The 24,080-nt window shown below is 38.3% G+C and overlaps 1 protein-coding gene across 1 annotated transcript in view; it reads left to right on the forward strand.

Annotated features, from left to right (window-relative positions):
- The window catches only part of FMN2 (formin 2), a 381,705-nt gene that overhangs the window by 255,975 nt on the left and 101,650 nt on the right, over window positions 1–24,080 (forward strand). The window contains exon 14 of the mRNA XM_039464306.2: window positions 5,800–5,892. Within this exon, the coding sequence (XP_039320240.2) occupies window positions 5,800–5,892 (93 nt within the window). The remainder of the gene's footprint in view (window positions 1–5,799; window positions 5,893–24,080) is intronic.

Consider the following 24,080-nt stretch of genomic DNA (forward strand, 5'->3'; position numbering starts at 1 on the left):
TTTTTATTTACATAGTCACATACCAGTTTTGAGCGTGATAAGTGATAGCCAAGATGATATGTTGTGCAACTTGATGTGCTACAGTTAAGAGAAGAATAGTGTCCAGTCTTCTAAATATATTTCTTATATATTATCACATTGAGCCTATTCATATGTAGCATTGTATATATACAAAATATGAGAGTTACAAATGTATAAACTCTGGAACATGACATACTATTTTTACATTTATCCAACAAGCTCTTTCTTCTTAATCAAATGAACAAGTAAAGCAACAATTACCAAGAAACAACTGTACAGATTTTATATCACACTGAGCTTTGGAAATTTGGATTTGGGTTTTGTTGGTTTACATCAGTGACCACTGGAAACTTAATATCCAGATTAAGGAAAGCCTTGGCCTTGATTATGGCATTGTTGAAAGCACTTTCTTCATATAGGGTCTCAGTATTTCCTCTGCATTTCAGACGCTTGACACACGGAGGTGAATAGGATAGTCCTTGGCTTCAAGGAATGCAAATTATAATAAGAAGAAACAATACGCAAAAAATACATGCAACAAGATTTTATGATTCACAACTCTTTCATTTTTAAAAGAATTTTCTAACAGCCAGCTTAGCACTAAGTTCAACTACTAGTTGAGGCTTAGATAATGTAAGTAACGAGCCCAAGATTACAGAGCCAGTAGTAGAACTAGATTTGGATCCAGATCTGTTTAACCAGTGCTTTGACTCCATCCTGTATCACTCGTACATGTTCTTCAGAAAAGGTAGGTGCAAAATTCACAGGAGATTGACCCTCTTGTCTTGAGGTGACAGTTGAACCAGACTCTGGGAACGGACAAGGAGAAGTTCAACAGCTGGTCAGGAAGTGTTGAGAGTATGTCTGCTGAGTGAATAGCATGGGTAAGGCTTGGAGAAATTCAAATAAGTAAGACATTTTGCAGGTAAACATGAAGCTCACTATGACAGGAAGATACAGTGAATCTGTTTATTTTGATGTCACAAAGAATTGTTGAATGCATATTGCCTTTGGGAGATTATTCTAGGTACTGGTAATACAGCAGAGAGAGTAAATGGAGACTGCTAGGAGATGAGAGTAGAGAAGAAATTTGTCCTCAAAACAAGAAGACTTATTCTGTGACCTGAACATTGAAGACCTAAGCTATCAATGGTGGACTTTTAAAAACATCCTTTAACTTTGTAATTGCACAAGTATTTGTGTGACTATATCCAGAATAGTTTAAAGCAACCTCCAGACATACCATGCCACAGAAGGTGCACTGTAAAGATATTTACTCAGTATACACTTGGGAATTCTAATAATTTGAGCTGCTTAATAAAGAAAAAGCTGCCTAACAATGCACATCACTCTTAATACCCAGACACTGGACAGGTATCTTTCATGATCTAGGAGGAGAACTGTAGATGAGATAAGGCTGCCAGCAATTGACTACAGTTTTTCTAGAGCTGAAATTCTACACATGCACAGGAAATTCTGTAAGTTGGGGGAAAAGACAGAAGAAATAGAAAAAAATAGTTTTTTCATGGATTGATGTTACAAATATAGTTTATATGAATGGGCCAAGGATATTGATAAAATTAAGTGAAAATTAATCTAAAATAAGGAAAATTATTACAGCATCCATCTTCTTATCTGTTGAATGTTCTATTGTTTAAAGATTAGAGTAAAAATGAAGACCTAGAGGATGGTTGTCACCATTTAGAAGACTTTGTCACAGCCAGTCTGTGATCTTTCTCTACTTCCCCAGCTAATGAAGTCCCTTTTTAAGTCGCCAGACATAGTAGATGATTCTGCAAGTTTCTAGTGTTAGAATGTTCATATAGCATCCTAGACCCCAAGACAATGTATGATATCGTGAAGAAAAGGGCAGTTATTAATTTTTTTAACTTAAAAATGGGAAATGAAATAATTGTGACTAATAATTAAAATATTAGCCTTCCTTGCCTCTGGCTTTTAGGTTTTCCAAATGAGTCAAGGTGAGAGTTAGATTTTTTTTTTCATGCTAGCCTATGTTGTTAGACATGAGGCTAATAGGATTTGAGAGTTAGATTTCTTTTTCGTTCTAGCCTATGTTATTAGACATGAGGCTAGTAGGATTTTACTTTCCTATTAGGAATTAAAAAGTTACTGGGATTGAAAAGTCATTACTTGAAGATTGTAATATAGTAGAAGACAAGCTCCCTGAGGACAGGAGTTTTGTCAGTTCTGTTCATAGCAGTAATCACAGCGCCTAGAGCAGTCCCTTGAGTCAGTAGATAGTTGATCGATATCTGGGTCACGTGTACATTTGAAACTTCTCAGACGCCGATGGTGATCCCAGCACTTTGGGAGGCCAAAGCAAGTGGATCACCTGAGGTCAGGAGTTTAAGAACAGCCTGGGCAACATGATGAAACCCTGTCTCTATTAAAAATACAAAAGTGAACAAGGCATGGTAGCAGGTACCTGTAATCCCAGCTACCCAGGAGGCCAAGGCACGAGAATTGTTTGAACCAGGAGACGGAGGTTGCGGTGAGCTAAGATCGTACCACTGCACTCCAGTCTGGGCAACAGAGCAAGATTCTCTCTCAAAAAAAAAAAAAAAGAAAAAAATTAAAAAAAAATTGCTCAAAGACTTTTGGGAACACTGTGCCACCTGACATTGCTAGAAATTTGCTGAAATGGTTAAGAAGGGCTGTTAAATCTCAGCTTCATTTCCTTTAAGTGCTATAACTTGCCTTCCATATATTCAGAATCCTTACTCATTTTTAGGAAACTCTCAAATTTATAACATGATTTAAGTATATCCTTAATATGCATCTGGAAACATTGTTAAAAAGCAGAATTTCCGGCTACATGAGGCTGTCGTAAGTGATACCACCTACACGAAGTTAACTATGGATGTCTTGCCACCTGACCCATCCCTTTCTGGACAAACGAGCTGACAAGGAGTCAGCTAGTTTCTGAATAGTCCTAGTGACAAAGTGCTCACCCCATCAGAAGGCAGGTTATGTCACTGTAGGAGTTCCCTAAATGTTAGCCATCCCTTTTACACAGAACTGACATCTCTCTCTAACTTCTGCTCATTCAACTTCCTCTTTCCTTGAGATCAGCACAGAGAATGTCAACACCCAGTCATCCGTGAGACCACACTTCAGCTCTTTGTAAACAGCTACTGTATTTTATCTTACACTTCTTTAGACTGAACTTCAGTTGGTCTTATAAAAACAATAGTAGCCAATAGCTATTGTTTTATGTGCATGTACTTAGCTAGCACAAAGTGAGTTTCAGGTATTTTAAACTCATCGTGGCTAATCATCACACTCATGTCAGATCTTGTTAAATTCACAACCAGATGATGCTACTAAGATCTGAAAAGGTTAGATAATTAGCCCCAAATCATAAGGCACATTCACTGGATGGGTGACCTAGAATTTAAACCCTGTCTGCTAGCTTCCAACATCTAGAGTGTTATTTCCACTTAAGTAACTATCCAGCCACTAACCCATCCAACAGCAATTTGTTCCCTAAGTCAGACACTCACATACAAATGGAAATAAGATGGATTTCCTTTCAAGTAGCTCAGTCTAGTGGGACCGAAGGCACACCGTTACAGATAACTTTAATATCGTGTGGCGGTTGATACTGAACACCACCTCCTCAACTTGTGAACTGTATAAATGTGGGCGGTCTCTTTGTAGTTCATTTTTCTCTGATGTCAACTGAGCATATTCATCTACTTCAAACGATTTTATGAGGGTTGAATGGGACAGTACATGGAGCATGCTTAATACTATTCCTGGCACATAGAAAGTAGCTTTAACTCTGTATGCACAAGATGCCCTGGAAACACCGAAACACCGAAGAGGGATGCCACGTCCTGCTTCGAGACAAGTGGCAGAGGATGGAGGAAAGCAGGCCCTGTTGGGAGGTCAGGGAATGCTTTCCAGGGGCAGTTGGGTCTAGAGATTAGAATTTGCATTGCGTCTGCGGAAGATACTGGGACTAGAGAGAGATGGATGGTTTGAAAGTTGGCAAGGCCTACACTGTCACGAGTGCTGCATGTCATGGTGTAGGCTTTGCAGTTTTTCCTGTATTCAGGGTGTGGCTGTGAGTGCAGAGGTCATTGAACAGTTTTCGGTTAAGTGGATGGGTCTTCTGGATGGCTTTTAAGGCTATGAGGAGGAGCATGGATATGTGGAGGATTGGAGATGGGAAGCCAAGATAAGAGGTTTTCACAGTAGACTGAGGAGGACCAGTGAGGGCATTTGTACCAGAACAGAACAGGAATGGAGAAGATGGGGCCAACTAAAGAATGGAGGTAAAAACAACAGGATGTTGGAATAAAGAGAGGGAGTTGAGAAGAACTCTTCCTGCTTGGCTTAAGTTACTTAGGTTAGGTGGTAGTTCCAGCACTGAAGGGAGAATAAGAGAGGTGCCAAGTTTAGAGAAGTCTGTGAGGCATTCTGTGTTGGTGGAAGTTTCATATGTTGAATCTGGAGCTATGAAATACATGGGCCATGGATATGGGTTAGAAATTCTGCAGCATCCAACCTGCAAGAGGTTACCTGGGCACAGGTGAGGAGTGAGAAGCAGACAGACAGAAAGCACCCTGGATCTGCCTACACTGGTCTTAGATTTTACCAAGCCCAAAGTCATGTACATTTGCTGGGAAGAATGTGCGCTAATCATATAGCCTTCCTGTATTCCCATGCTTAGATAAGCTGATGAACTGGAGGGTAAAAAGAGGAAACTATAGCTTTATAAAAGAAAGAAAACATGTTAGAAATGCAATGACGAATTCTTTTGGGAGAAATGGCAACCTTACTTTAAGAATTGTACTGAGAAGTTTTTTGGTTTTTTTGTTTTCTTGTTTTTGCATCAGATGTGTTCTATCCAAAGTTTTGTCTTTAAAAATGTACTTTTCATTGTTGAATTATTTTCTTACTGGCTCCGGTTTCTTGATGTCACCTTAATGGCAGGCATTTCTTCAGAAATCTTCTTAGAGGTACTTCTTAATATTAACCCAAGTGGAATCTGTAGATTACCTAAGATATTTACGATGCCGCAGGCATGGAAAGAGGATGAACTTTGATGTTAGATTAGGATTTTAGTTATGAATCTGCTACTTGTTATCTGTGGGGCCTTATTTGAGCCTTAACTTCCTCAACTGTAAAAGGAGGTAATAATGTCTACTTTATGGGCTTAATTCTAAAGATTACATTAAATAATGGATAAAATGATCTGACATGTAATATATGCTCCAAAATTATTGGATGCTGTACTAATAATACCACCCATGTTATTTTTTTTTTTTTTCAGAAATTTGGACTTTAGTTAGGAATAAAATTCTGTTAGAAGTCAGTTGATAATAATGTTGATGATGATGATAGAAAATAGCTACATATTGCTTTACTCTGTGCCAAGCATCATTCTAACACTCGATGTCTCTTAACAGATGTAATCCTTATAACTGCACTGTGAGGCAGGCTTTGCTATCACGCCCATTTTACAGATGAAGAGACTGAGGTTTAGCGCTTATATAACGTGCCCAGCTGATTGGTTTGGAAATAATCTGAGATTATAAATTCTGCACAGTTTCTTTTTACAGCCCTCTAAACGGAATCCCTGGTCACTGGCTTCTCATGTCCACATTTGGGTGTCTCCAAATGTGTGTAAAACATATGCTGATTAGGGAAGTTAATGGAGTTTTCTAACATTAGCTAAGATGTTTTAAAAATTGTCTTAATGCTCCACTAACAGTGTGACACTCTAAATAATGTTCTCTCTCATTTCAGCCTGTGAAGTTGAAGCAGGGAAAGTATACCAGGTCTCCTCAAAAGAGCATATGCAACCTTTCAAAGAAAACATGGAACAATTTATTAGTCAAGGTAAATTCCAAAGAGATGTGTTATGTTTTTCTCCTCTTTCAGCAGAAAAGAAAAAAAGGTACAAGGCATTGTTTTAAAATGTGTATTGCTTTAAAAGGGCTTATTTTGACATTACAGAAAAACAGATTAAGTTGAATTATGAGTCACAGAGTTGTAAGAGGCTAGCAATTTGCTAAACATGCTATTTTGTGGATAATCATTATTGTTGTTTGTTAGCATGACAGTAAATACAATAGATATTAGTTAAAGTAGCTCATTTTTGGAAAGATATTTAAAATTCTGTGCTTTTTGTGATAGAAAATTAGATCGTATTCTTTTATGTTTTAATTGTGCTAATGACCTCATTTCAACCTGGTATTTATTTGGCTTGTCAAAACATTGTACCCGAAGAATAAAATGCATTGATGTTCTTTAGATCTTCAGAGCATTATTTGCTCTTTTTAAATGGGATACACTAATACCTCTGGATAGTCAACACCTTTCTTCCAGAGAGCTTAAAAACTTTCTTAATGTTATCTCATGGACTCATCCTGCATTTCTAGGAGATAAGTAGGGATGGAAAATTTTAGAAGATAATAAACAAAAATGTTAAGAGGAAAAACATCTATTAAAAGTCTTGATGTTTGAAGTCACTGAAACTTATAATTATATCAAAGCATTTGGTACTCAAAATATTTCAACTTTGGAATGTTCTATCTCTTCTAGAGATCAGATTTATATCATGCCATGCTCTGGGAAAGTTCTTACTGTTTCAGGAATTCTCCTAGAGGCTGACATGGCTTGAGACTGAGGCCAAGAACACTCTGAAGATTGGCTCCATACTTTATTGGTTGTTATAGGTTGTTCAAGTATCATTAATGATGATTTACAATGAATTAGTCATACTACAATTTGGTTACATGTTAGGCACGGCTTTCTTAAAATGGGAAAATATTATTTAATCATTTAAGATAATTATGAAGATTGAAACAGAACTCTGTTGAAACTCATAAATCAAGGTGAATATCATTTTCAAATTCTGAGGTCCTCATAACTCAGAGTAGAAAATCTACTCATTGATTCTTAAAGAATCCTTTGACCGAAATCATTAGTCCTTTAGTAGTTAAATATTAGGGAACACAGTAAACTCATTCTGCTCTTATTAGTGAATGAAAATGAATCTTGCTTTTTCCATGTAGTGGGGTTTTGGAATCAAGAATATGTAGCATATTTTTTAAAAAATGTAACAAAGTAATATAGGTAAAAGCATAGAATATTCATTTTTGTCTTATGAGAAGAAAGGAATCTTTAATCCTAGGATTTATTCAAAAAAGCGGTCAAGCAATTTACTGGATTTCACATCCAAAATGTAAATAAATGTCACTCATATTCTTGGTCACATTATATGTGATTTATTATATAATATTTTGAATATGCATTTTATAGATCAGGCATTGAGACTAGTGTTTTCTATACTGAATAGTGAAATTATATTTTGCAACATATTTGGAATTTAGGAATTGTGCTTTCAAAACACAGATGATCAGTCAAACATGATATCTCTGATGGTCATTTATAATGATTTAAAAGGCAGTTAGAGGTGGTTAGGATTTGTGTAGTAGTTCACGGGTAGGAAAGACAGGATTGCCCAGTCATACTCAGTGTGTAAGTATCTCTTTGGAAATTAACAGTCTTACAGAAAGATCTTTTAATCCCCTTATTATTAAACTCAGTTATCAACATTTTTTAAACTTCTCCATGTTAAATGAAAATAATGTTGTAAGGATACTAACCCGTGTACTTTATAAGTAGGAAATGCTTCACTTTTTGCCATTAAGTTAAAACAAGATGAGTCTTCATGGCTCCTCTTCCACCACTTTCAGCTGCCTTTTTATTTCTTCTCTGCATCTGTTTGAGTTTTCTATGTTTATTCGTTCATTTAAAAATTATTTTAGTGCTTTCAATATGTCCAGGTATTCTGTTGGGTATGATTTGCAGCAGTGAATAAGAACATGTATGTCTTAATGGACCTTCTTACTTTGTGCATTACCTGGAAGACAGGTGATAACAACATAAAGAACAACAGAAAATTCTGTGGAGAGACCTATGTACAGCAAATGTGTATAGATCAAGCATGTCAAAAATAGGAAAGAATAAAAGTCTAGCTTTAAACATAGTCACTCTCAAAGCTGTTTTCAATAACATGTAGGGAAACAATGGAGTTCAAAATATGTTTCCTGTACTAGGCCATTTTCATACTGCTATAAAGAACTGCCAGAGACTGGGTAATCTATAAAGAAAAGAAGTTTAATTGACTCACAGTTCAGCGTGTCTAGAGGAGGCCTCAGGAAACTAACAATCATGGCAGAAGGTGAAGGCATCTTCTTTACAAGGCGGCAGGAAAGAGAAATGCTGAATGGAGGGGGAAGAGCCCCTTATAAAACCATTAGATCTCATGAGAACTCACTCACTATCATAAGAACAGCATGGAGGAAACCGCCCCCATGATTCAATTTCATCCACCTGGTCTTTCCCTTGACACATGGTGATTATGGGGATTATAGTTCAAGATGAGATTTGGGTGGGGACACAAAGCCCAACCATATTATCTCCCTTAAAATAAAATTGTAAGTCCGGGCATATGGTTCATGCCCATAATCCCAGCACTTTGGAGGCTGAGGTAGGCAGATCACATGAGGCCAGGTGTTTGAGACCAGCCAGACCAACATGGTGAAACCCCATCTCTACTAAAAATACAAAAATTAGCTGGTGTGGTGGTGTATGCTTGTAATCTCAGCTACTCAGGAGGCTGAGGCAGGAGAATCACTTGAACCTGGGAGGCAGAGTTTGCAGTGAGTGCCATTGCTCCAGCCTGACCAACAGAGCAAGACTCTGTCTCTAAAAAAAATTAAAATAATAAAATTTTAAGAATATAGCCAATTCCTTTGCCCCATGTTTCTTCTAGTCCATCAGGAAATGATTCCAAAATTAAAATTATAAACTAAATACCATCTTAGCACAAATAAATGCCAAATCTTTGCTTATAATTAGGCTTTTATCAATAATAGTATTCTTACATCAGCCTCTGTGCTTAAATTCATTTATATGGGTATGATTATAGTTTTATATATACAAGCAGTCTTTTTTAATGTGCCTCATCCTCAAACCTTAAAATCTCTTCAACAATTCAAGAAGCTATCCCCAATACTGCCCAAATATCTTTGTTCCATTAGCTCCGTCTGTGTAATAGAAACATCTCTTATCCTTGTAATTCAGCTATTGGGCGGTCTGTGGCCCACACTCTAAGAATCTTATGGAATTCATCTAGCCCTGCAACCCATTCACTTTTCCCTCCCTATCTTCCTAGTTCTGCTGAAGGCAAGATTTCCTGGTCTCTGTTTAAACACCTCCTCACTGGGAACAGCTGTCAACTCTGCTCTAGAATAGGCAGATTTAGAGAACTTAGCCCTGCTGTTGTAAGACATTCATTGTTTGTGAAGGTGCTTGACGTGTACCCTCCTTGGGAAAATTGAGAATATACTGACTCAATAATTGTTTTGACCGCCATCTAGCTTTATGTTCTTCATAAACACTTATCACTGCCTGGAACTGCGTCATTTATTTGTTCCTCAATATCTCAGCTTCATTAAGAAGGTAGTTTTGCTTTGCTTCCTGCTGTACCCCTATCCCTAGAACAATGTCCAGTATAGTATATGTTGTCTTGCTCACCAGGAATAGGTCCAGCAACCCTTACTAAGCTCATCTCTTTGCTTTCTCTATATTTGCACCACGATATTAAGCAGCGGACCATTTTTGTGTGCAGGAAGGTCCTTAAAAGGACGCTGACGAATGTCACTTTAAATTCATAAACCCACTGACATAACTTTTTTTCTCAACAGCGTTACTAGATTTCCCTTGCAAATTTAGCTGTCTCTATTTCTGATATTTGTTTCTATCTTCCCTTCTCAAACCTTTGCAATCTTCCTGTTCCATTTACCCAAGACTCTAATGATAACCTCACCTTATTCCTTAATTAGAAAACAGTTACATGATTATACAGAAGCTCCCACACCTACCCGGCATCACATCTGCAAACCAACAGCATCTGAATCTGCATTTTCTGTGCATCTTTCACTACAAGAGAAGAAAAGCCCTGCTCTCACTAAAGGCAGATTCTTGCCCGCATGCTCTGGACCCAGTACTTCTATTTTTATCCAGGAATCCACTCCTAGAGTTATATCTTCTTCTCTCTCAACTGCAATTGCACGTTTTCCTTCTGGGCTCGATTCCTTCAACAGCACTCAGATGTACTCTGTCTTATATAGCGTGAAACTATAAGAAGTGTGCTAAATATTCACCTGTGGAGAGGACAAATCTTTTTTGTGACTGTGATACTTGATTCTTAGAAGGATGATGAGGGGGTGAGAAAATTTAAACTAAAGAAGGAAAAAAATATGATGCAAATAAATGCATACAAGTTAATTGGTAGTTGTGTTGGGGAAGGGAGTAGTGAGTGGTAAGGCCGCACATCGGAAAGTCTTGGGGAGCAGAAGTCGTTTTTGGGAAGCAACAGTTTCCCATTGATCAAGGGATCAATGGAGGCAGGTCAGACTTGGAAACAGGAGACCACTTACAATATCATTATGGTGGCTGGGCATGGTGGCTCATGCTTGTAATCCCAACACTTTGGGAGCTAAGATGGACGGATTACAAGGTCAGGAGTTTGAGATCAGCCTGGCCAACATGACAAAACCCTGTCTCTACTAAAAAAATTACAAAAATTAGCTGGGCAGGGTGGCAGATGCCTGCAATCTCAGCTACTCAGGAGGCTGAGGCAGGAGAATCACTTGAACCCAGGAGGCAGGGGTTACGGTGAGCTGAGATCGTGCCATAGCACTCTAGCCCTCTAGCCTGGGTGATAAGAGCAAGACTCAGTCTCAAAAAAAAAAAAGGATTGTTATGGTAAGCTGGTAAAGAAATGAGAGACCTTGTACTAAGGAAGTAGTGATGACGCTGAAGAGAGAATAGCTGTGAGGGATGAAAGTAAGATAGAGCCAAACAGACAAGGAGATGATGGATAGATGTCTAGATTTTAGGTTTGAGAATCTGGTTGAGTGAGGGTAGTAATCACTGAGATAGAGAATATGCAAAGGGAAAGATCTGAATGGTTGGCATGGTTACCCACATGTAAACATGCCAAGTGGGCATGCCCAGTAGACAGGTAGGTATACGAGTTGGACTTGGCATAGAGATCTGAGACTAAGTATTGGACATTGTGAAAAACAGGTGTTAGTAGTCATGTAGATAGGAAGAAAATTGACAGAGGCTTTTGTTGTGGAAGCCAGAATTGGGAAGGGTTTCAGAAAAGAGTGAATACGAATACTCGTAACAGTACGTGTTCAAATGGACTGAGTAAATGAGGACTGAACAACACGTAGGATTGTGGATATGAAGGTGGAGGTCAGTGGATGGAACACATTTCTTGGATTGGTATGAGCAGATGCTAGTTTTCTGAGCCTTTAACATAGACGCGAAGACCTAGAATGGTACAGCTCTTATAACTGATGCATAAGTGTTGGACTGAACTCCCCATCAGAGTTACTCTAACTTAGCTTATCTCTGTTTTCTGTCACATATGTAACGAGGAACAATGTGTGACATAGGGTTTTTCTGTCATAAAACCAATGTATGTGATGGTTTTGTTTTTGGGCATGTGTGATGAAGACAACCAATTCTTAATCTCCAGATGGTCACTCAGCATTTATTTGCAGTTTGGTGTTAAATTTTCTATTTCTTTTTTTTTTTTTTTTTTTTTTTTTTTTTTTGAGACGGAGTTTCGCTCTTGTTACCCAGGCTGGAGTGCAATGGCGCGATCTCGGCTCACCGCAACCTCCACCTCCTGGGCTCAGGCAATTCTCCTGCCTCAGCCTCCTGAGTAGCTGGGATTACAGGCACGCGCCACCATGCCCAGCTAATTTTTTGTATCTTTAGTAGAGACGGGGTTTCACCATGTTGACCAGGATGGTCTCGATCTCTTGACCTCGTGATCCACCTACCTCGGCCTCCCAAAGTGCTGGGATTATAGGCGTGAGCCACTGCGCCCAGCCTAATTTTCTATTTCTTTAATAGCAGAAAATGTGGTATAAAAAGAGATGAGATAAATGAGATCGCTTGGAGACTCATGTTTTCCTAATGTATCTCTCAGAACTCATCACACTTCTTCCTTTTTTCTGTCTCTTTATTTTTGAATCTAATTTGTGTTTTGGACAAACTATACACACACACAAAAACACATTATCACTGAACTATAAAGAACCTCAGATGGAATGGATGACCTTTATGTGTGAATCTGCTAATGTTGAAGTCACTGGGAGAGAAGTGGAAGCCTGGTTCTCCTTTGCTGGCCTTCACTGCCTTTTTAATCATATGGTACATTTTGATAAGTGTATATTTTAAAACTTAAGCACAATTTTTTTTGGATGAATGGCGAATTTTTTTGAAAAGGAGTGGGGGGTTCTCTCCATGCTATTACATAAAGTCCCTACCGTGATTTTATAAATCAAAAATAGCTAATGGGATTTTTCACTGACCTTGCTCTTCATACTTCCACCCCCTCTTTTCCCAAACATTTCTTCTTTAAACTAAGCATAGTAAATTGTGGCTGAACGAGGGGAATAGAACCAAAATGAAAATGCATAAATCTGTAATCACATGCTTATAATTAAAAGAATGTTGAAATCTCAGCTCTTAAATATACTGTCCCTAGTATTGGTAATGCTGTACTCGAGAACAAAGGGATGGTGAAACGCAGTGGCTGTTAACTGTGCCTACGACTGGAAACTCTAGTAGTGGGTATCTTTATCAGAAATGAATATGGAGTAGTACTGTCTATGCAGGGTGAGCATGTTTCATGTTGCGTTTCTTTCTTTTTCTGAAAATATGATAAAGAAACTTTCCAGTAATGAAAACACATTTGATTTTTTGGTGTAATCTTCCCTCATTGACCACGTAATGTTGAAAAAGAAGCATAATGGTCTTTGAAGCAAACCACTTTTTGCCATTATGAATTTGGTGCGATTTCTTGTAGATTTTTAAATTTTCTTGAATTTGGTGTGATTTTCCTGCAGATTTTAAAATTTCCTTTTTGGAGAGAAAACCAAAAAACTTGTAGCACTGGTAAATTACGGGATTTGGTCCAAGCCCTTGCTGGGCCCCTCCGAGGTTTTAGCCTGAATGAGGGCAGGTCTCTGGGACCCTCCCCCTTGCAACAGGAGCGTGTTTTCTTATGTGCCTGTGTGTGTGTGCATGTGCATGCATGTGTGTGCATGTGCGTGTGTGTGTGCATGTGCATGTGTGTGCGTGCATGTGCGTGTGTGTGCATATGCATGTGTGTCCATGCATGTGCCTGTGTGTGCATGCATGTGTGTGTGCATTTGCGTATGCATGCATGTGCATCTGTATGTGTGCACGTGCGTGTGTGTACATGCATGTGTGTGTGTGTGTGTGCATTTGCGTATGCATGCATGTGAGTGTGTGTGCGCGTGTATGTGCCCATGTTCCCTGAGACCCAGGACAGAGGCGGCATCCTAAGGTCTGGTTTTATCCTCTTTTCATTCTGTGTGTCCTCCCCACACCTGCCTCCGAAGCTCTCAGGGTCCCGCCGGCTCTACACATCCCCCACTCTTTTTCTCTCCTCCCTTTATATTGGGGGTTCAGGACTTCCAGCCAGAACCCCCTGCCCTTACACTACCTTGTCCTCCCCCTGCATCGCCTCTGCCCATGCCACCCCCTCCTTCCTGATAGCTCAGGTGTCCCCGTGCTGGTCATGCTGGCCCAGTGTGCAGGAGCAAGCCTGGGGGGACTCCCCCACCTCTGCCACTTTGTGCAGGTAATTGTGCTTTAGGGGAAAGTGGGGTGGGGGGGGTTCCGTAAATTTCTGGTGCACTGGTGGGAAAAAAAAACTCACAGGATAACAATTATTAAGCCTTAATACCACTTCTGCTGTGCTGAAGAGTGAAGCAAAGCCCATTTTTACTCCATGCAGTTTTATTTTCATGACTCTTTAGGTCAGTCTGAGCATCCATTATTATCTTCATTTTACAACTAGGAAACAAATTCTCAGAGGGATCATTACTTGGCTGGAATACAATAGATGGCAAAATTGAGCTGGAACCAAGATCTTTTAAAGGAGGCTGGAGCACTATTTTATTTTAATTTAAAAATCGCTGTAATATAGTAAGAGGCCCAGATAGTGCAGTTGTGTAGTGCCAGGTGGTAGAAACCATAAATACAGATGAAATCCCATGTAAGGTAATCAATGAAACTCAAAAGTCTCCAGTAACTAGACTGCAAAATGAGCACCCTTTTGTATTAGTACAGCATTCGTGTGGACACCATGAACCAGATGGGTGACTCTTTCCCCTATTGCAGTGACAAATGATGATTCCATTTTAAAAGGTACCTTTCCTGCCACTCTTAACATTTGAAAAGCATAAATTTGAAGTGATTCTTCTGAAAAGAAAAATAGTTCATATCACCACTTCTCTCTGGGGGTTAGATTTCCAGCAGCCACAATCATTCATTCTACAACCATAGATGAGACTTGATCAAAGAGCCTCTGAGGAGTGACGGGGAATCAATTCCATATGGGAGTCCGTAACCACTGCCTCCCGCAGATTTCCACTGGGATACTGCCACTGGCACCTACACTAAATATCTCCATGTGTTCCATACTGTGTCTTCAGCACCTAGGACATAACAGACTCCCAATAAAGGTTTACTTCACAGATTTGCTTCTTTCATTCACGGCACAGATTTACCTCTTTCATTCACAGATGAATGAAAGAAGGAATCGCTGGCAATTCAACACAAGGGGCTCAGTTCTCCTGCCCCACCTGTGTTCTCTAACATTGTAACTAGGGCTCCCATCTGTGTGATTGTCTAAGACAGAAAGCTTGGCCTCATTCTTTATTTCTCTATGAATGAGTGATGGGAATATTTAAATAATACACGTATCTATTACAAAGTACAAGACCATAATGGAATCTAAGTCTTCTCACTATTACTGTCCTCTATTTTTTTTTTTTTTTTTTTTTTGAGCTGGAGTCTCGCTCTGTCATTTGCCCAGGCTAGAGTGTGGTGGCGTGGTCTTGGCTCACTGCAGCCTCCGCCTCCTGGGTTCAAGTGATTCTCCTGCCTCAGCCTCCTAAGTAGCTGGGATTACAGGCACATGCCACCACGGTTGGCTAATTTTTTTTTGTATTTTTAGTAGAATTCCACCGTGATGATCAGGCTGATCTCGAACTCCTGACCTCATGATCTGCCCACCTCAGCCTTCCAGAGTGCTGGGATTACAGGCATGAGCCACTGCACCTGGCCTACTGTCCTCTATTTTAACCAATGTTATGATTCATTTCTGTTTTTCCAGAGATAATTTGCACGGATAAGTGTGTATGTGCATATATAAAAATGCATTTGTATTTATGGTTTTTTATTAGTGGTTACATGCTTTGTGTGTCTTTCTGCTTTCTACCTTTTATGTTAAGAAATATTTTATATTTCTTTGTTTTATATTTTCTACATAATAAAGATAACATATATGCATGTATATGTTTAGATACATACATACAACATAAAGTCTTGTACTTTATTCATTTTATGTTCAACACAAAATATAACATTTTATTACCTTTACACTATTTATATGAGACAGTGAATTCTCATCATTTTCTGTAGTTAGGTTTTACAGAGTCACTGTGAACACTGAATTAGTGAATACAGAACCGTTGTTCCTATAGGGAAGTACAAGGTTAGGTGCCTGCAAACCTGTGGTCGTATTCCTGTCGACTAATTCATTCAAAACTTTGTCTTATGTGTGGTTATGTTTAATGACACCTTATCTAATATATATCGTTCATTCATTAGTGTTGAATTCGTGGCTAGCAACACCGTTACTCATGCCTTAATGAACTTTATTTAACGCATATATTTTCTCCATAAGGTACATCACAGCCATCTTGCACATATGAGCACTCTGCTTGGGGGCCATTTAAAACAGTGAAATTATCAAAAATTCCACAAAGATGTGGAAAATGTGGCACAAAATAGATGGTGACAAGGACACTTTTCACAGTGTAAGAGCTGAAACAAGAAGGCTGGGTGTCGCCTTGTAGAACCTCAGCTGGAAACACGCTAATTTATATAAGAAAAATAAGGTTTTATTATAGATCTATATGTATACCTTATAACCTAAATGCAATCTAAAGAATTATAATGAAACCAGTTGCCACATACACTCAGCTCACAGAATAGAACATGATCAATATCAGTCAGTCAGCAATTCCGTTTATCTTTCCCCAATCTTACACCTGTGTCCCCTTCAGAGACAGCCATTATCCTGTATGTTCTGTTGATCATTCCCATGTTTATTCTTTATAGTTTTGCTAGAAATGTAAATCATAACCAACTTATTGTTTACAATATTAGGAACTTTGTGTAACTGGAAATACAAGCATCCTCTGCTGCAGCTTAGTTTTTTTCTCCACTGAAGGTTGTTTTTGAAATTCTTTCATATTTTTGCATGTGGTTCTGTTTCATTAATTTTTATTTGACTGTAGGACTCTTAACAGCACAAATGGTATATCCTATTGTATCCCTTAGTGATTATGGAAAATGCTGAGATGACATTTGTGCTCACAATTCCTGATCCGTATCCACACTCCCTTTTTGTGTTGCTAACCTAAGAGGTTTGCTGAGGCGTGGGATACGTGTGTGAATCTTCAGCCTTGGAGGTAAAGCTGAAGTGTTTTCAAAAATGGTTCGTTCTCATCTGTCCTTCTATCAGCAGAGTTCCAGTTGTGTTCAATCCTTACCAACACTTAGTTCTTCGATTTTATTTTTTTTACATTTTTTTTGACCCAATTGACTCTTTGAAATGATATTCCATTGAGGTTTTCATTTGCAGTTTCCTGATTTTTTTGAGAAATCATGTGTTTTCGCATATTTATAGTTGCTTTCTTTTCTCTGTAATGCCTGTGCGAGTCTTTGGGCTGTTTTTTATTGACTTCTCTTTTACTTTTTGAGTCATTAGGACGGCTTTATATATTTAGGATTTTAAAACGTGATCAGATGAATTTCCCAAGCCCTCCTCCCACTTTAGAGCTTGTCTTTTCATTTTTCTTTTGCTGACTTGATTCTTAAAAGTTCTTTTTATTTCTATGTAGTGATATCTATCAACCTTTTTCTTGTCGGTGCGTATGTTTGCCTTATTTAAGAAATCCTTCCCTTCTATAAGTTTGTAAAGATAATGTCCTTTGTTTTCTCAAGAAAATTGTATCGTTTTGCTTTCACATTTAATCCATCGTCTATTAGAAATTCATCTTTATCTATGATCTGCAATAGGAACCATGTTTAAATTTATGTCATATAGATAATGTTGTTTTCGTTGTTTAGTGGCATGTAAGAAATAAGCCATTTTCTCTCTAATATGTGGTACCATTTCTATCAGGTAGGAACTTTCCATATATGTGTGCAGCTTTCTTGGGTTTTCTCTGTATTATTGCATTGGCCTATTTTTATTATTTGTCCTTGTAACAAAACCTGTTACTGTCTTATTTACTGTAGCCTTCTAATAAGTCTAGAAATGTGAAAACGCTAGATTCCCACCTTCTTTAGATTTATGCCTCCTTTTGGTAATTGATTCTGCTATATAATTTAAGAATTAATTTCCACCAAAAGAATTCTATTAGGATTCTGACATAATTACATAAGCTATAGTTCAGACTGGGTAGAAATGACATCTTTATGATATCAAGGCCTTCTATCTGTGAGCATGGTACAGACTAGCATTTATTTATGTTTCCTTTAATATCTGGCTAAAAAGTTTGAAATTTCATTAAGATTTCTATTTGTTTTTATTGTCCTTGGAAATATCACTGCAAATAATGACAGTTTTATGTACTTATTTATTCATTTGTTTTCTAGTTTTGTTCCTTCCTTTTTTTCCTGGTCATTTTGCATTGTGTGGTACTTTCAGTATAATATGGACAGAAAGAGTAGAAATGTCATTTCACAAAGGGGCATAGAGGAATAGAGTTAAATATTTTGGCCGTCTTTATAAACAAACTACCACAAATTGACGGAAGATTTTTGTATCATTTATTTTATCCCCTTGACTACTTTTCAAGTGATTTTCTGTATCTTTATTCTTTTAGTGCATATCTCTGATATATTATTAACAGTTCTTTTTATTGTGTATATTTAAAGTCTCCAACACGATGTTTACATATATGTATACACACACATAGAGTAAAGTGATTCGTCAAGCAAATGAACATATTTTATCATTTCACGTAGGTGCCGTGTGTCTGCACGCACGTGCGCACCCTGTATACTGCTCTGTAGACCTCTGGGCATGTTTATGCTACCCAGCTGCAACGTCCCAGCCTTTCCCCTCCATCTCCGCATTTCCCTGTACCTCCTGCCATTTCTACTCTGTTTCTAGGTATTTGAGTTTTTTGTTTGTTTTGTTTTGTTTTTCAGTTGAGATTTCACATATAAGTGAGATCAGGCAATATTTTTCTGTTAATACGATTTAACAGAGCCTGAGGTTGCTATTTTTACTTCCCTCCAACCAAATTCTTAGCATGTTGTAATGCTAATCTTACCATTTAAATGCCATTCTTTACCAGTGTTTCAGTTTCATTTTATATTGTCTATTACTCCTACAATATAGACTTATTATTTTATGTATGCATTTTTGGTTTAAATTTCAATACCGTTGTCTTTGCTCACTATTCCTTCATCTTCTGCCTGCCTTCTAAAATGATTTTGCTTCTTTCTCAAGTACAACCACAGAAAGTTGCTTTGGTGTGAACTCTGGATTGTAAATTCTGTTTTTGTCTGTGTGAACCTATCTTTATATCAAGGCTGTCTTTTAGTGATAGATGCGCTAATTATAAAATTCTGGGTTCAAAGTAAATTCCTTTCAGCCATCTAGAGGCCTCCGATTTCTCTATTCCCTTGTTGCATTGACAACTCTACTTGGGTCCAATTTTTGTTTCTTTGTTTCTAATCTAAATTTTCCCTCAGGACCTTTTATGTTTTTCTGTTTCTCCATGTGTTTGTTTTGGCTGATCATCAGGAGGCACTACCAACCAAAATTATTTTCAAATAAATCCTTGCGTTGTACATTAGGATCACACATTGTGTGGGGGGCCTAATGCAGTGGGGTTGCCCATGTGGAGTGATGGATTCTTGTGTGAGAGGGTTTCCCCTTCCCCAAGAGCCACTGCTGAGAGGGATGAATTTCCTTAATGCCTAATTTAGTGGGGTGATTTTTTTTTCAATTTCTTCTTTTAAGATGTCTCTGTGGTTATGTAGGACAATTCAAGGCCTGTTCAAAATTTTCTCATATAGCCTTTAAAACTGAAGTTCTAGGTTGCTGGGGTTAGTGATGCCTGGAGGGAGTGCTGGCTTACACCTCTTTGGAATCCTGCTCCTGTTTGTTTTTGTGGCCTCAGAGAATTTTCCATTCAACTCAACCATGCATTCATTAGTACTTTACCCCAGCTTTTTTCTGTTCTTTGTCCTGAAACTTTCTGATATCTATAGTATTGTTGAAATTAGAAGTCTATCTTGTTTTTTTTTCCAATTAAAATATATTTGAAATATTCTTACATTAGTACATTCTTCTTAATGATGTCATAGTATTTCACTATAAAAATGCACCTTCGGCTGGGCGCAGTGGCTCTCGCCCATAATCCCAGCACTTTGGGAGGCCAAGATGGGCAGATCACCTAAGGTCAGGAGTTCAAGACCAACCTGGCCAATATGGCAAAACCCCATCTCTACTAAAAAATACAAAAATTAACCAGGCATGGTGATGGGCACCTGTAATCCCAGTTACTTGGGAAACTGAGGCAGGAGAATCACTTCAGCCTGGGAGGCAGAGGTTGCAGTGAGCTGAGATCTCACCACTGTACTCCGGAGTGAGACTGGGCAACAGAGTGAGACTTCGATCCCCCCCCCAAAAATGCACCCAAAGTATTTACTCGTAACTCTACTTACCAAACTTTTCTACAACGTTTCTTTCCAAAGCAAAAGATTATAGTAAAAACACGTGTGCGTGTCTCACAATTCGCACTTGGTCCTGTATGTTACGGAACGGTGAGCTGCTGGGTCAAAGGCAGTGTCAGCCTGATTATTGATGCCTCCTTTTCCCCTGTGCTCTTCCGTCGTTGCTTTCCTTAATCATTGGTAAGTCCTATGGCTTTACTCACGTGCGTGGACTCCACTCTAATCCCATTGCATCAGCCTATCTCAGCCCCACATCATCCCTTTTTTCCCTTAGGCTAACCACATGTCCTAACAGGTCTCGTTTTTCCTCATCCCTGTCCTTCCCTGTTACCATATAATCACCAACAACCTGATGGTAACCATCAGTCTTCTGGAAAAGACTGAATGTTAGTATAATTGATTATTAAAGTCGGTGACTACTCATTACAATTTCAGTGTGTTTAAAATAGAGAGCTAATACATTTTAAACTACATGAAGTATCTAAAATGTATATGTATTTATTTACTTATTTTTTGAAGAAGGACTCTCACTCTGTTGCCCAGGCTGGAGTGCAGAGGCAGGATCTCAACTCACTGCAACCTCCACCTCCTGGTTCAAGCGATTCTCCTGCCTCAACTTCCTGAGTAGCTGGGATTACAGGCACATGCCACCAAGCCCAGCTAATTTTATTTATTTATTTTTTGGTAGAGATGAGGTTTTATCAGGTTGGCCAAGCTGGTCTCGAACTTCTGGCCTCAAGTGATATGTCTGCCTTCGTCTTCCAAAGTGTTGAGATTACAGGTGTGAGCCACTGCGCCCGACCTAAAGTGTATTTTTTTTAAAAAAGTACCTTGTTTGCCCTTCATGTTAGACAATACAGAATTAATACCATATTTTTTCATGGTGAAGTCCAAGCTTTCCTTCCTTAGGCCCTGGGTATCTGGATAGGTTCTGCCATGAAGAAGAATCCCAACCAAATGGTTATGTTCTTGTAGCTGAACCTCAATTACATTCCTTAGTGACTGATGTGAATCTTTGAGTTTTTTTTGTTTTTTTTTTTTAAGAAAAATCACCTAGAAACTGAGTTCAAGACTAGCACTTTTAAAATTTTAAATCTCTTTGTTAAAGCAGTTTTAGTATAATAAAACCCAAGGGTCCGTTTATATAGTTACCTAGGAAATAACAACATGATGATTCAGAAGTAAATAGTCATAACATATTAAATTGCACCATTTAAAATTATGATGTTTTCTGGTTAATGTCTAAAATATGTCAGTCTATTAATTTTCTGCTTGACACATGTTCTGACTACATGTTACTTGGGAATTTGGATCATAAGGGAAATGTGTTGAGTGTGTTTGTTGTATATTGTCTGAGGTTTCCTGTGTCTACTCTGAAGATAAGCAACACTTGAGAGGCGGAGCACAGTGGAGGGCTTTGGTCTAATTACTCCTCTCTGTTGTGCATGAATAAAATCTAAGTGAAATGTTGCTAAACTACGTTAACTTATGAGAAGTGTCAGCTGGGCATGGTGGCTTACATCTGTAATCCCAGCATTTTGGGAGGCCAAGTGGGTGGATCACCTTACCTCAGGAGTTTTGAGACCAGCCTGGCCAAAACGGTGAAACTCCGTCTCTACTAAAAATACAAAAATTAGCTGAGTGTGGTGGTGGGCACCTATAATCCCAACTCCTCTGGAGGCTGAGATAAGAGAACAGCTGGATCCCAGGAGGCGGAGTTTGCAGTGAGCCGAGATCGTGCCATTACACTCTAGCCTGGGTGACAGAGCGAGACTTTGTCTCAAAAAACAAACAAATGAAAACTTACTTACTTGAAAGGTCATCTAACTTATATGGCAAATGGTCTCATCTCATGTGCCAAATGTAATAGATTGATACTGGCTTAATGGAGCTGTGTTTTGAGGATAAATCTTAGGTCTTACCTGAATTCTTGGGTTTGAAAGACTAGCGTGAGTAATTAGTGATTTCCTTAATATGATACGGAAGAATTGAGTAGAAGCAAGTAATTTCCCTCCAATGATTTCTTATTTTTTTCTTTCATAAAGTTTCTGCTTATGTTTTTATAGTAGGAATATATTGTATATTTTATATGTATTAAATATACTGTGTTTAAGTATAAGAAACATATAAAATCTGTAGAAATGTATTGTATATTCAAGGAAAACCAAACCTAAATCACTTTTGGAGGAAAATTTTCTATTCCTTTTAAGATAGTTTTGAAAGCTTGTTTACAGACATCCCTCAGAGATATTACAGTTTCAGTTCCAGACCACCACATTAAAGCAATAAAGCAAGTCACATGCATTTTGGGGGCTCCCAGTGCATATAATAGTTACATTTACGCTATACCATAGTCTATTAAATGTGCAGTAGCATTATACATTTTAAAACAATGTACATGCCTTAAATCTAAAATACTATTTTAAAATGCTAACAATCATCTTAGCCTTCAGCAGGTTGTGATATGTTTTCTCGTGGTGGGTCTTGCTTCCATGTTGATGGCTGCTAACAAGTCAGGGTCATGGTTGCTGAAGATGCAGCTAGCTGTGGCAGTTTCTGAAAAGAAGGCAAAAATGAAGTTGTCTCAATCAATTGGTTCTTCTTTCACAAAATATTTCTATGTAGCATGAGATGCCATTTGATAGCATTTTACCCAGCAGAACCGGGTAGAACTTCTTTCAAAATTTGAATCAGTCCTCTCAAACCCTGCTGCTGCTTTATCAACTAAATTTAATTTTCTAAATCTTTTCTTGTTATTTCAACAATGTTCACAGCATCTTTACCAGGAGTAGATTCCATCTCAAGAAATGACTTTCTTTGGTCATTCATAAGAAGCAACTCCTCATCCATTCAAATTTTATGATGAGCAGCTTTATCATGAGCAATTTTATCATGAGCAACTTGCAGCAATCTGGTCACATCCTCAAGCTCCGCTTCTTATTCTAATTTTCTTGCAGTTTCCACCACTTCTGCAATTCTTTCCTCTGCTGAAGACTTGAGCCCCTCCAAGTCATATGAGACAGTTGGAATCCACTTCTTCCAAACTTCTATTAATGTTGATATTTTGAACTCTTCTCCTGAGTGAAGAATGTTCTTAATGACATCTACAATGATGAATCCTTTTAGATGGTTTTCAATTGATTTTGTTGGATCCATCAGAGGACTCAATCACTACCTATGACAGCTATAGCCTTTCCAAATATATTTCTTAAATAGTATGACTTCAAAGTTAACCTTACCCCTTGATCTAAATAGATGTATTAGCAGGCATGAAAACAAAATGAACCTCCTCGTATTAAAAACATCTCCATCAGAGCTTTTTGGTGACCAGGTGCATGGTCAATGAGCTGTAATATTTTGAAAAGAATCTTTTCTTCTGAGTAGTAGGTCTCAGCAGTGGGCCTAAAACAATCAGTAAATCATGCTGTAAACAGATGTGCTGTCATCCAGGCTTTGGCCTTCCATTTATGGAGCACAGGCATAGTAGGTTTAGCATAACTCTTCTAGGCTCCAGGATTTTTGTAAATGATCAATGAGCAGTTACTTCAACTGAAAGTCACCAGCTGCATTAGCCCTGACATAGAAATCCGGCCTGTCCTTTGAAGTTTTGAAGCAGGCACTGACTTCTCTCTAGCTGTGAAACTCCAAGGTAGCATCTGCTTCTTGTTTTATCTACATTGAAAATCTGCTGTGGCGTAGCCACCTTCATCAAGTATCTTATCTAGATCTTCTGGATAACTTTCCACAGCTTCTTCATCAGCATCTGGTACTTCACCTTGCACTTTTATGTCATGGAGACAGCTTCTTTCTTTAAACTTTGTGAACTGACCTCTACTGGCTTCCAATTTTCTTCTATAGCTTCCTCGGCTCTCTTAGTTTTCATACAGTTGAAGAGAGCTAGGGCCTTGCTCTAGATGAGGCTGTGGCTTAAGAGAATGTTGTGGCTGATATGATCTAATCAGACCACTGAAAATTTTTCTATCAGCAATAATGTTGTTTTTGCTTTCTTATCTTTCATTCTTTCACTGAAGCAGCACTTCAAATTTCCCTCAAGAGCTTTCATTTGCATTAACCACTTGACTATCTCACGTAAGAGAACTAGCTTTCATTCTGTCTCCACGTTGGACATGCCT

This window comes from Saimiri boliviensis, chromosome 14 (assembly GCF_048565385.1).
Source record: "Saimiri boliviensis isolate mSaiBol1 chromosome 14, mSaiBol1.pri, whole genome shotgun sequence".
In the NCBI taxonomy this organism is placed as follows: domain Eukaryota; kingdom Metazoa; phylum Chordata; class Mammalia; order Primates; family Cebidae; genus Saimiri; species Saimiri boliviensis.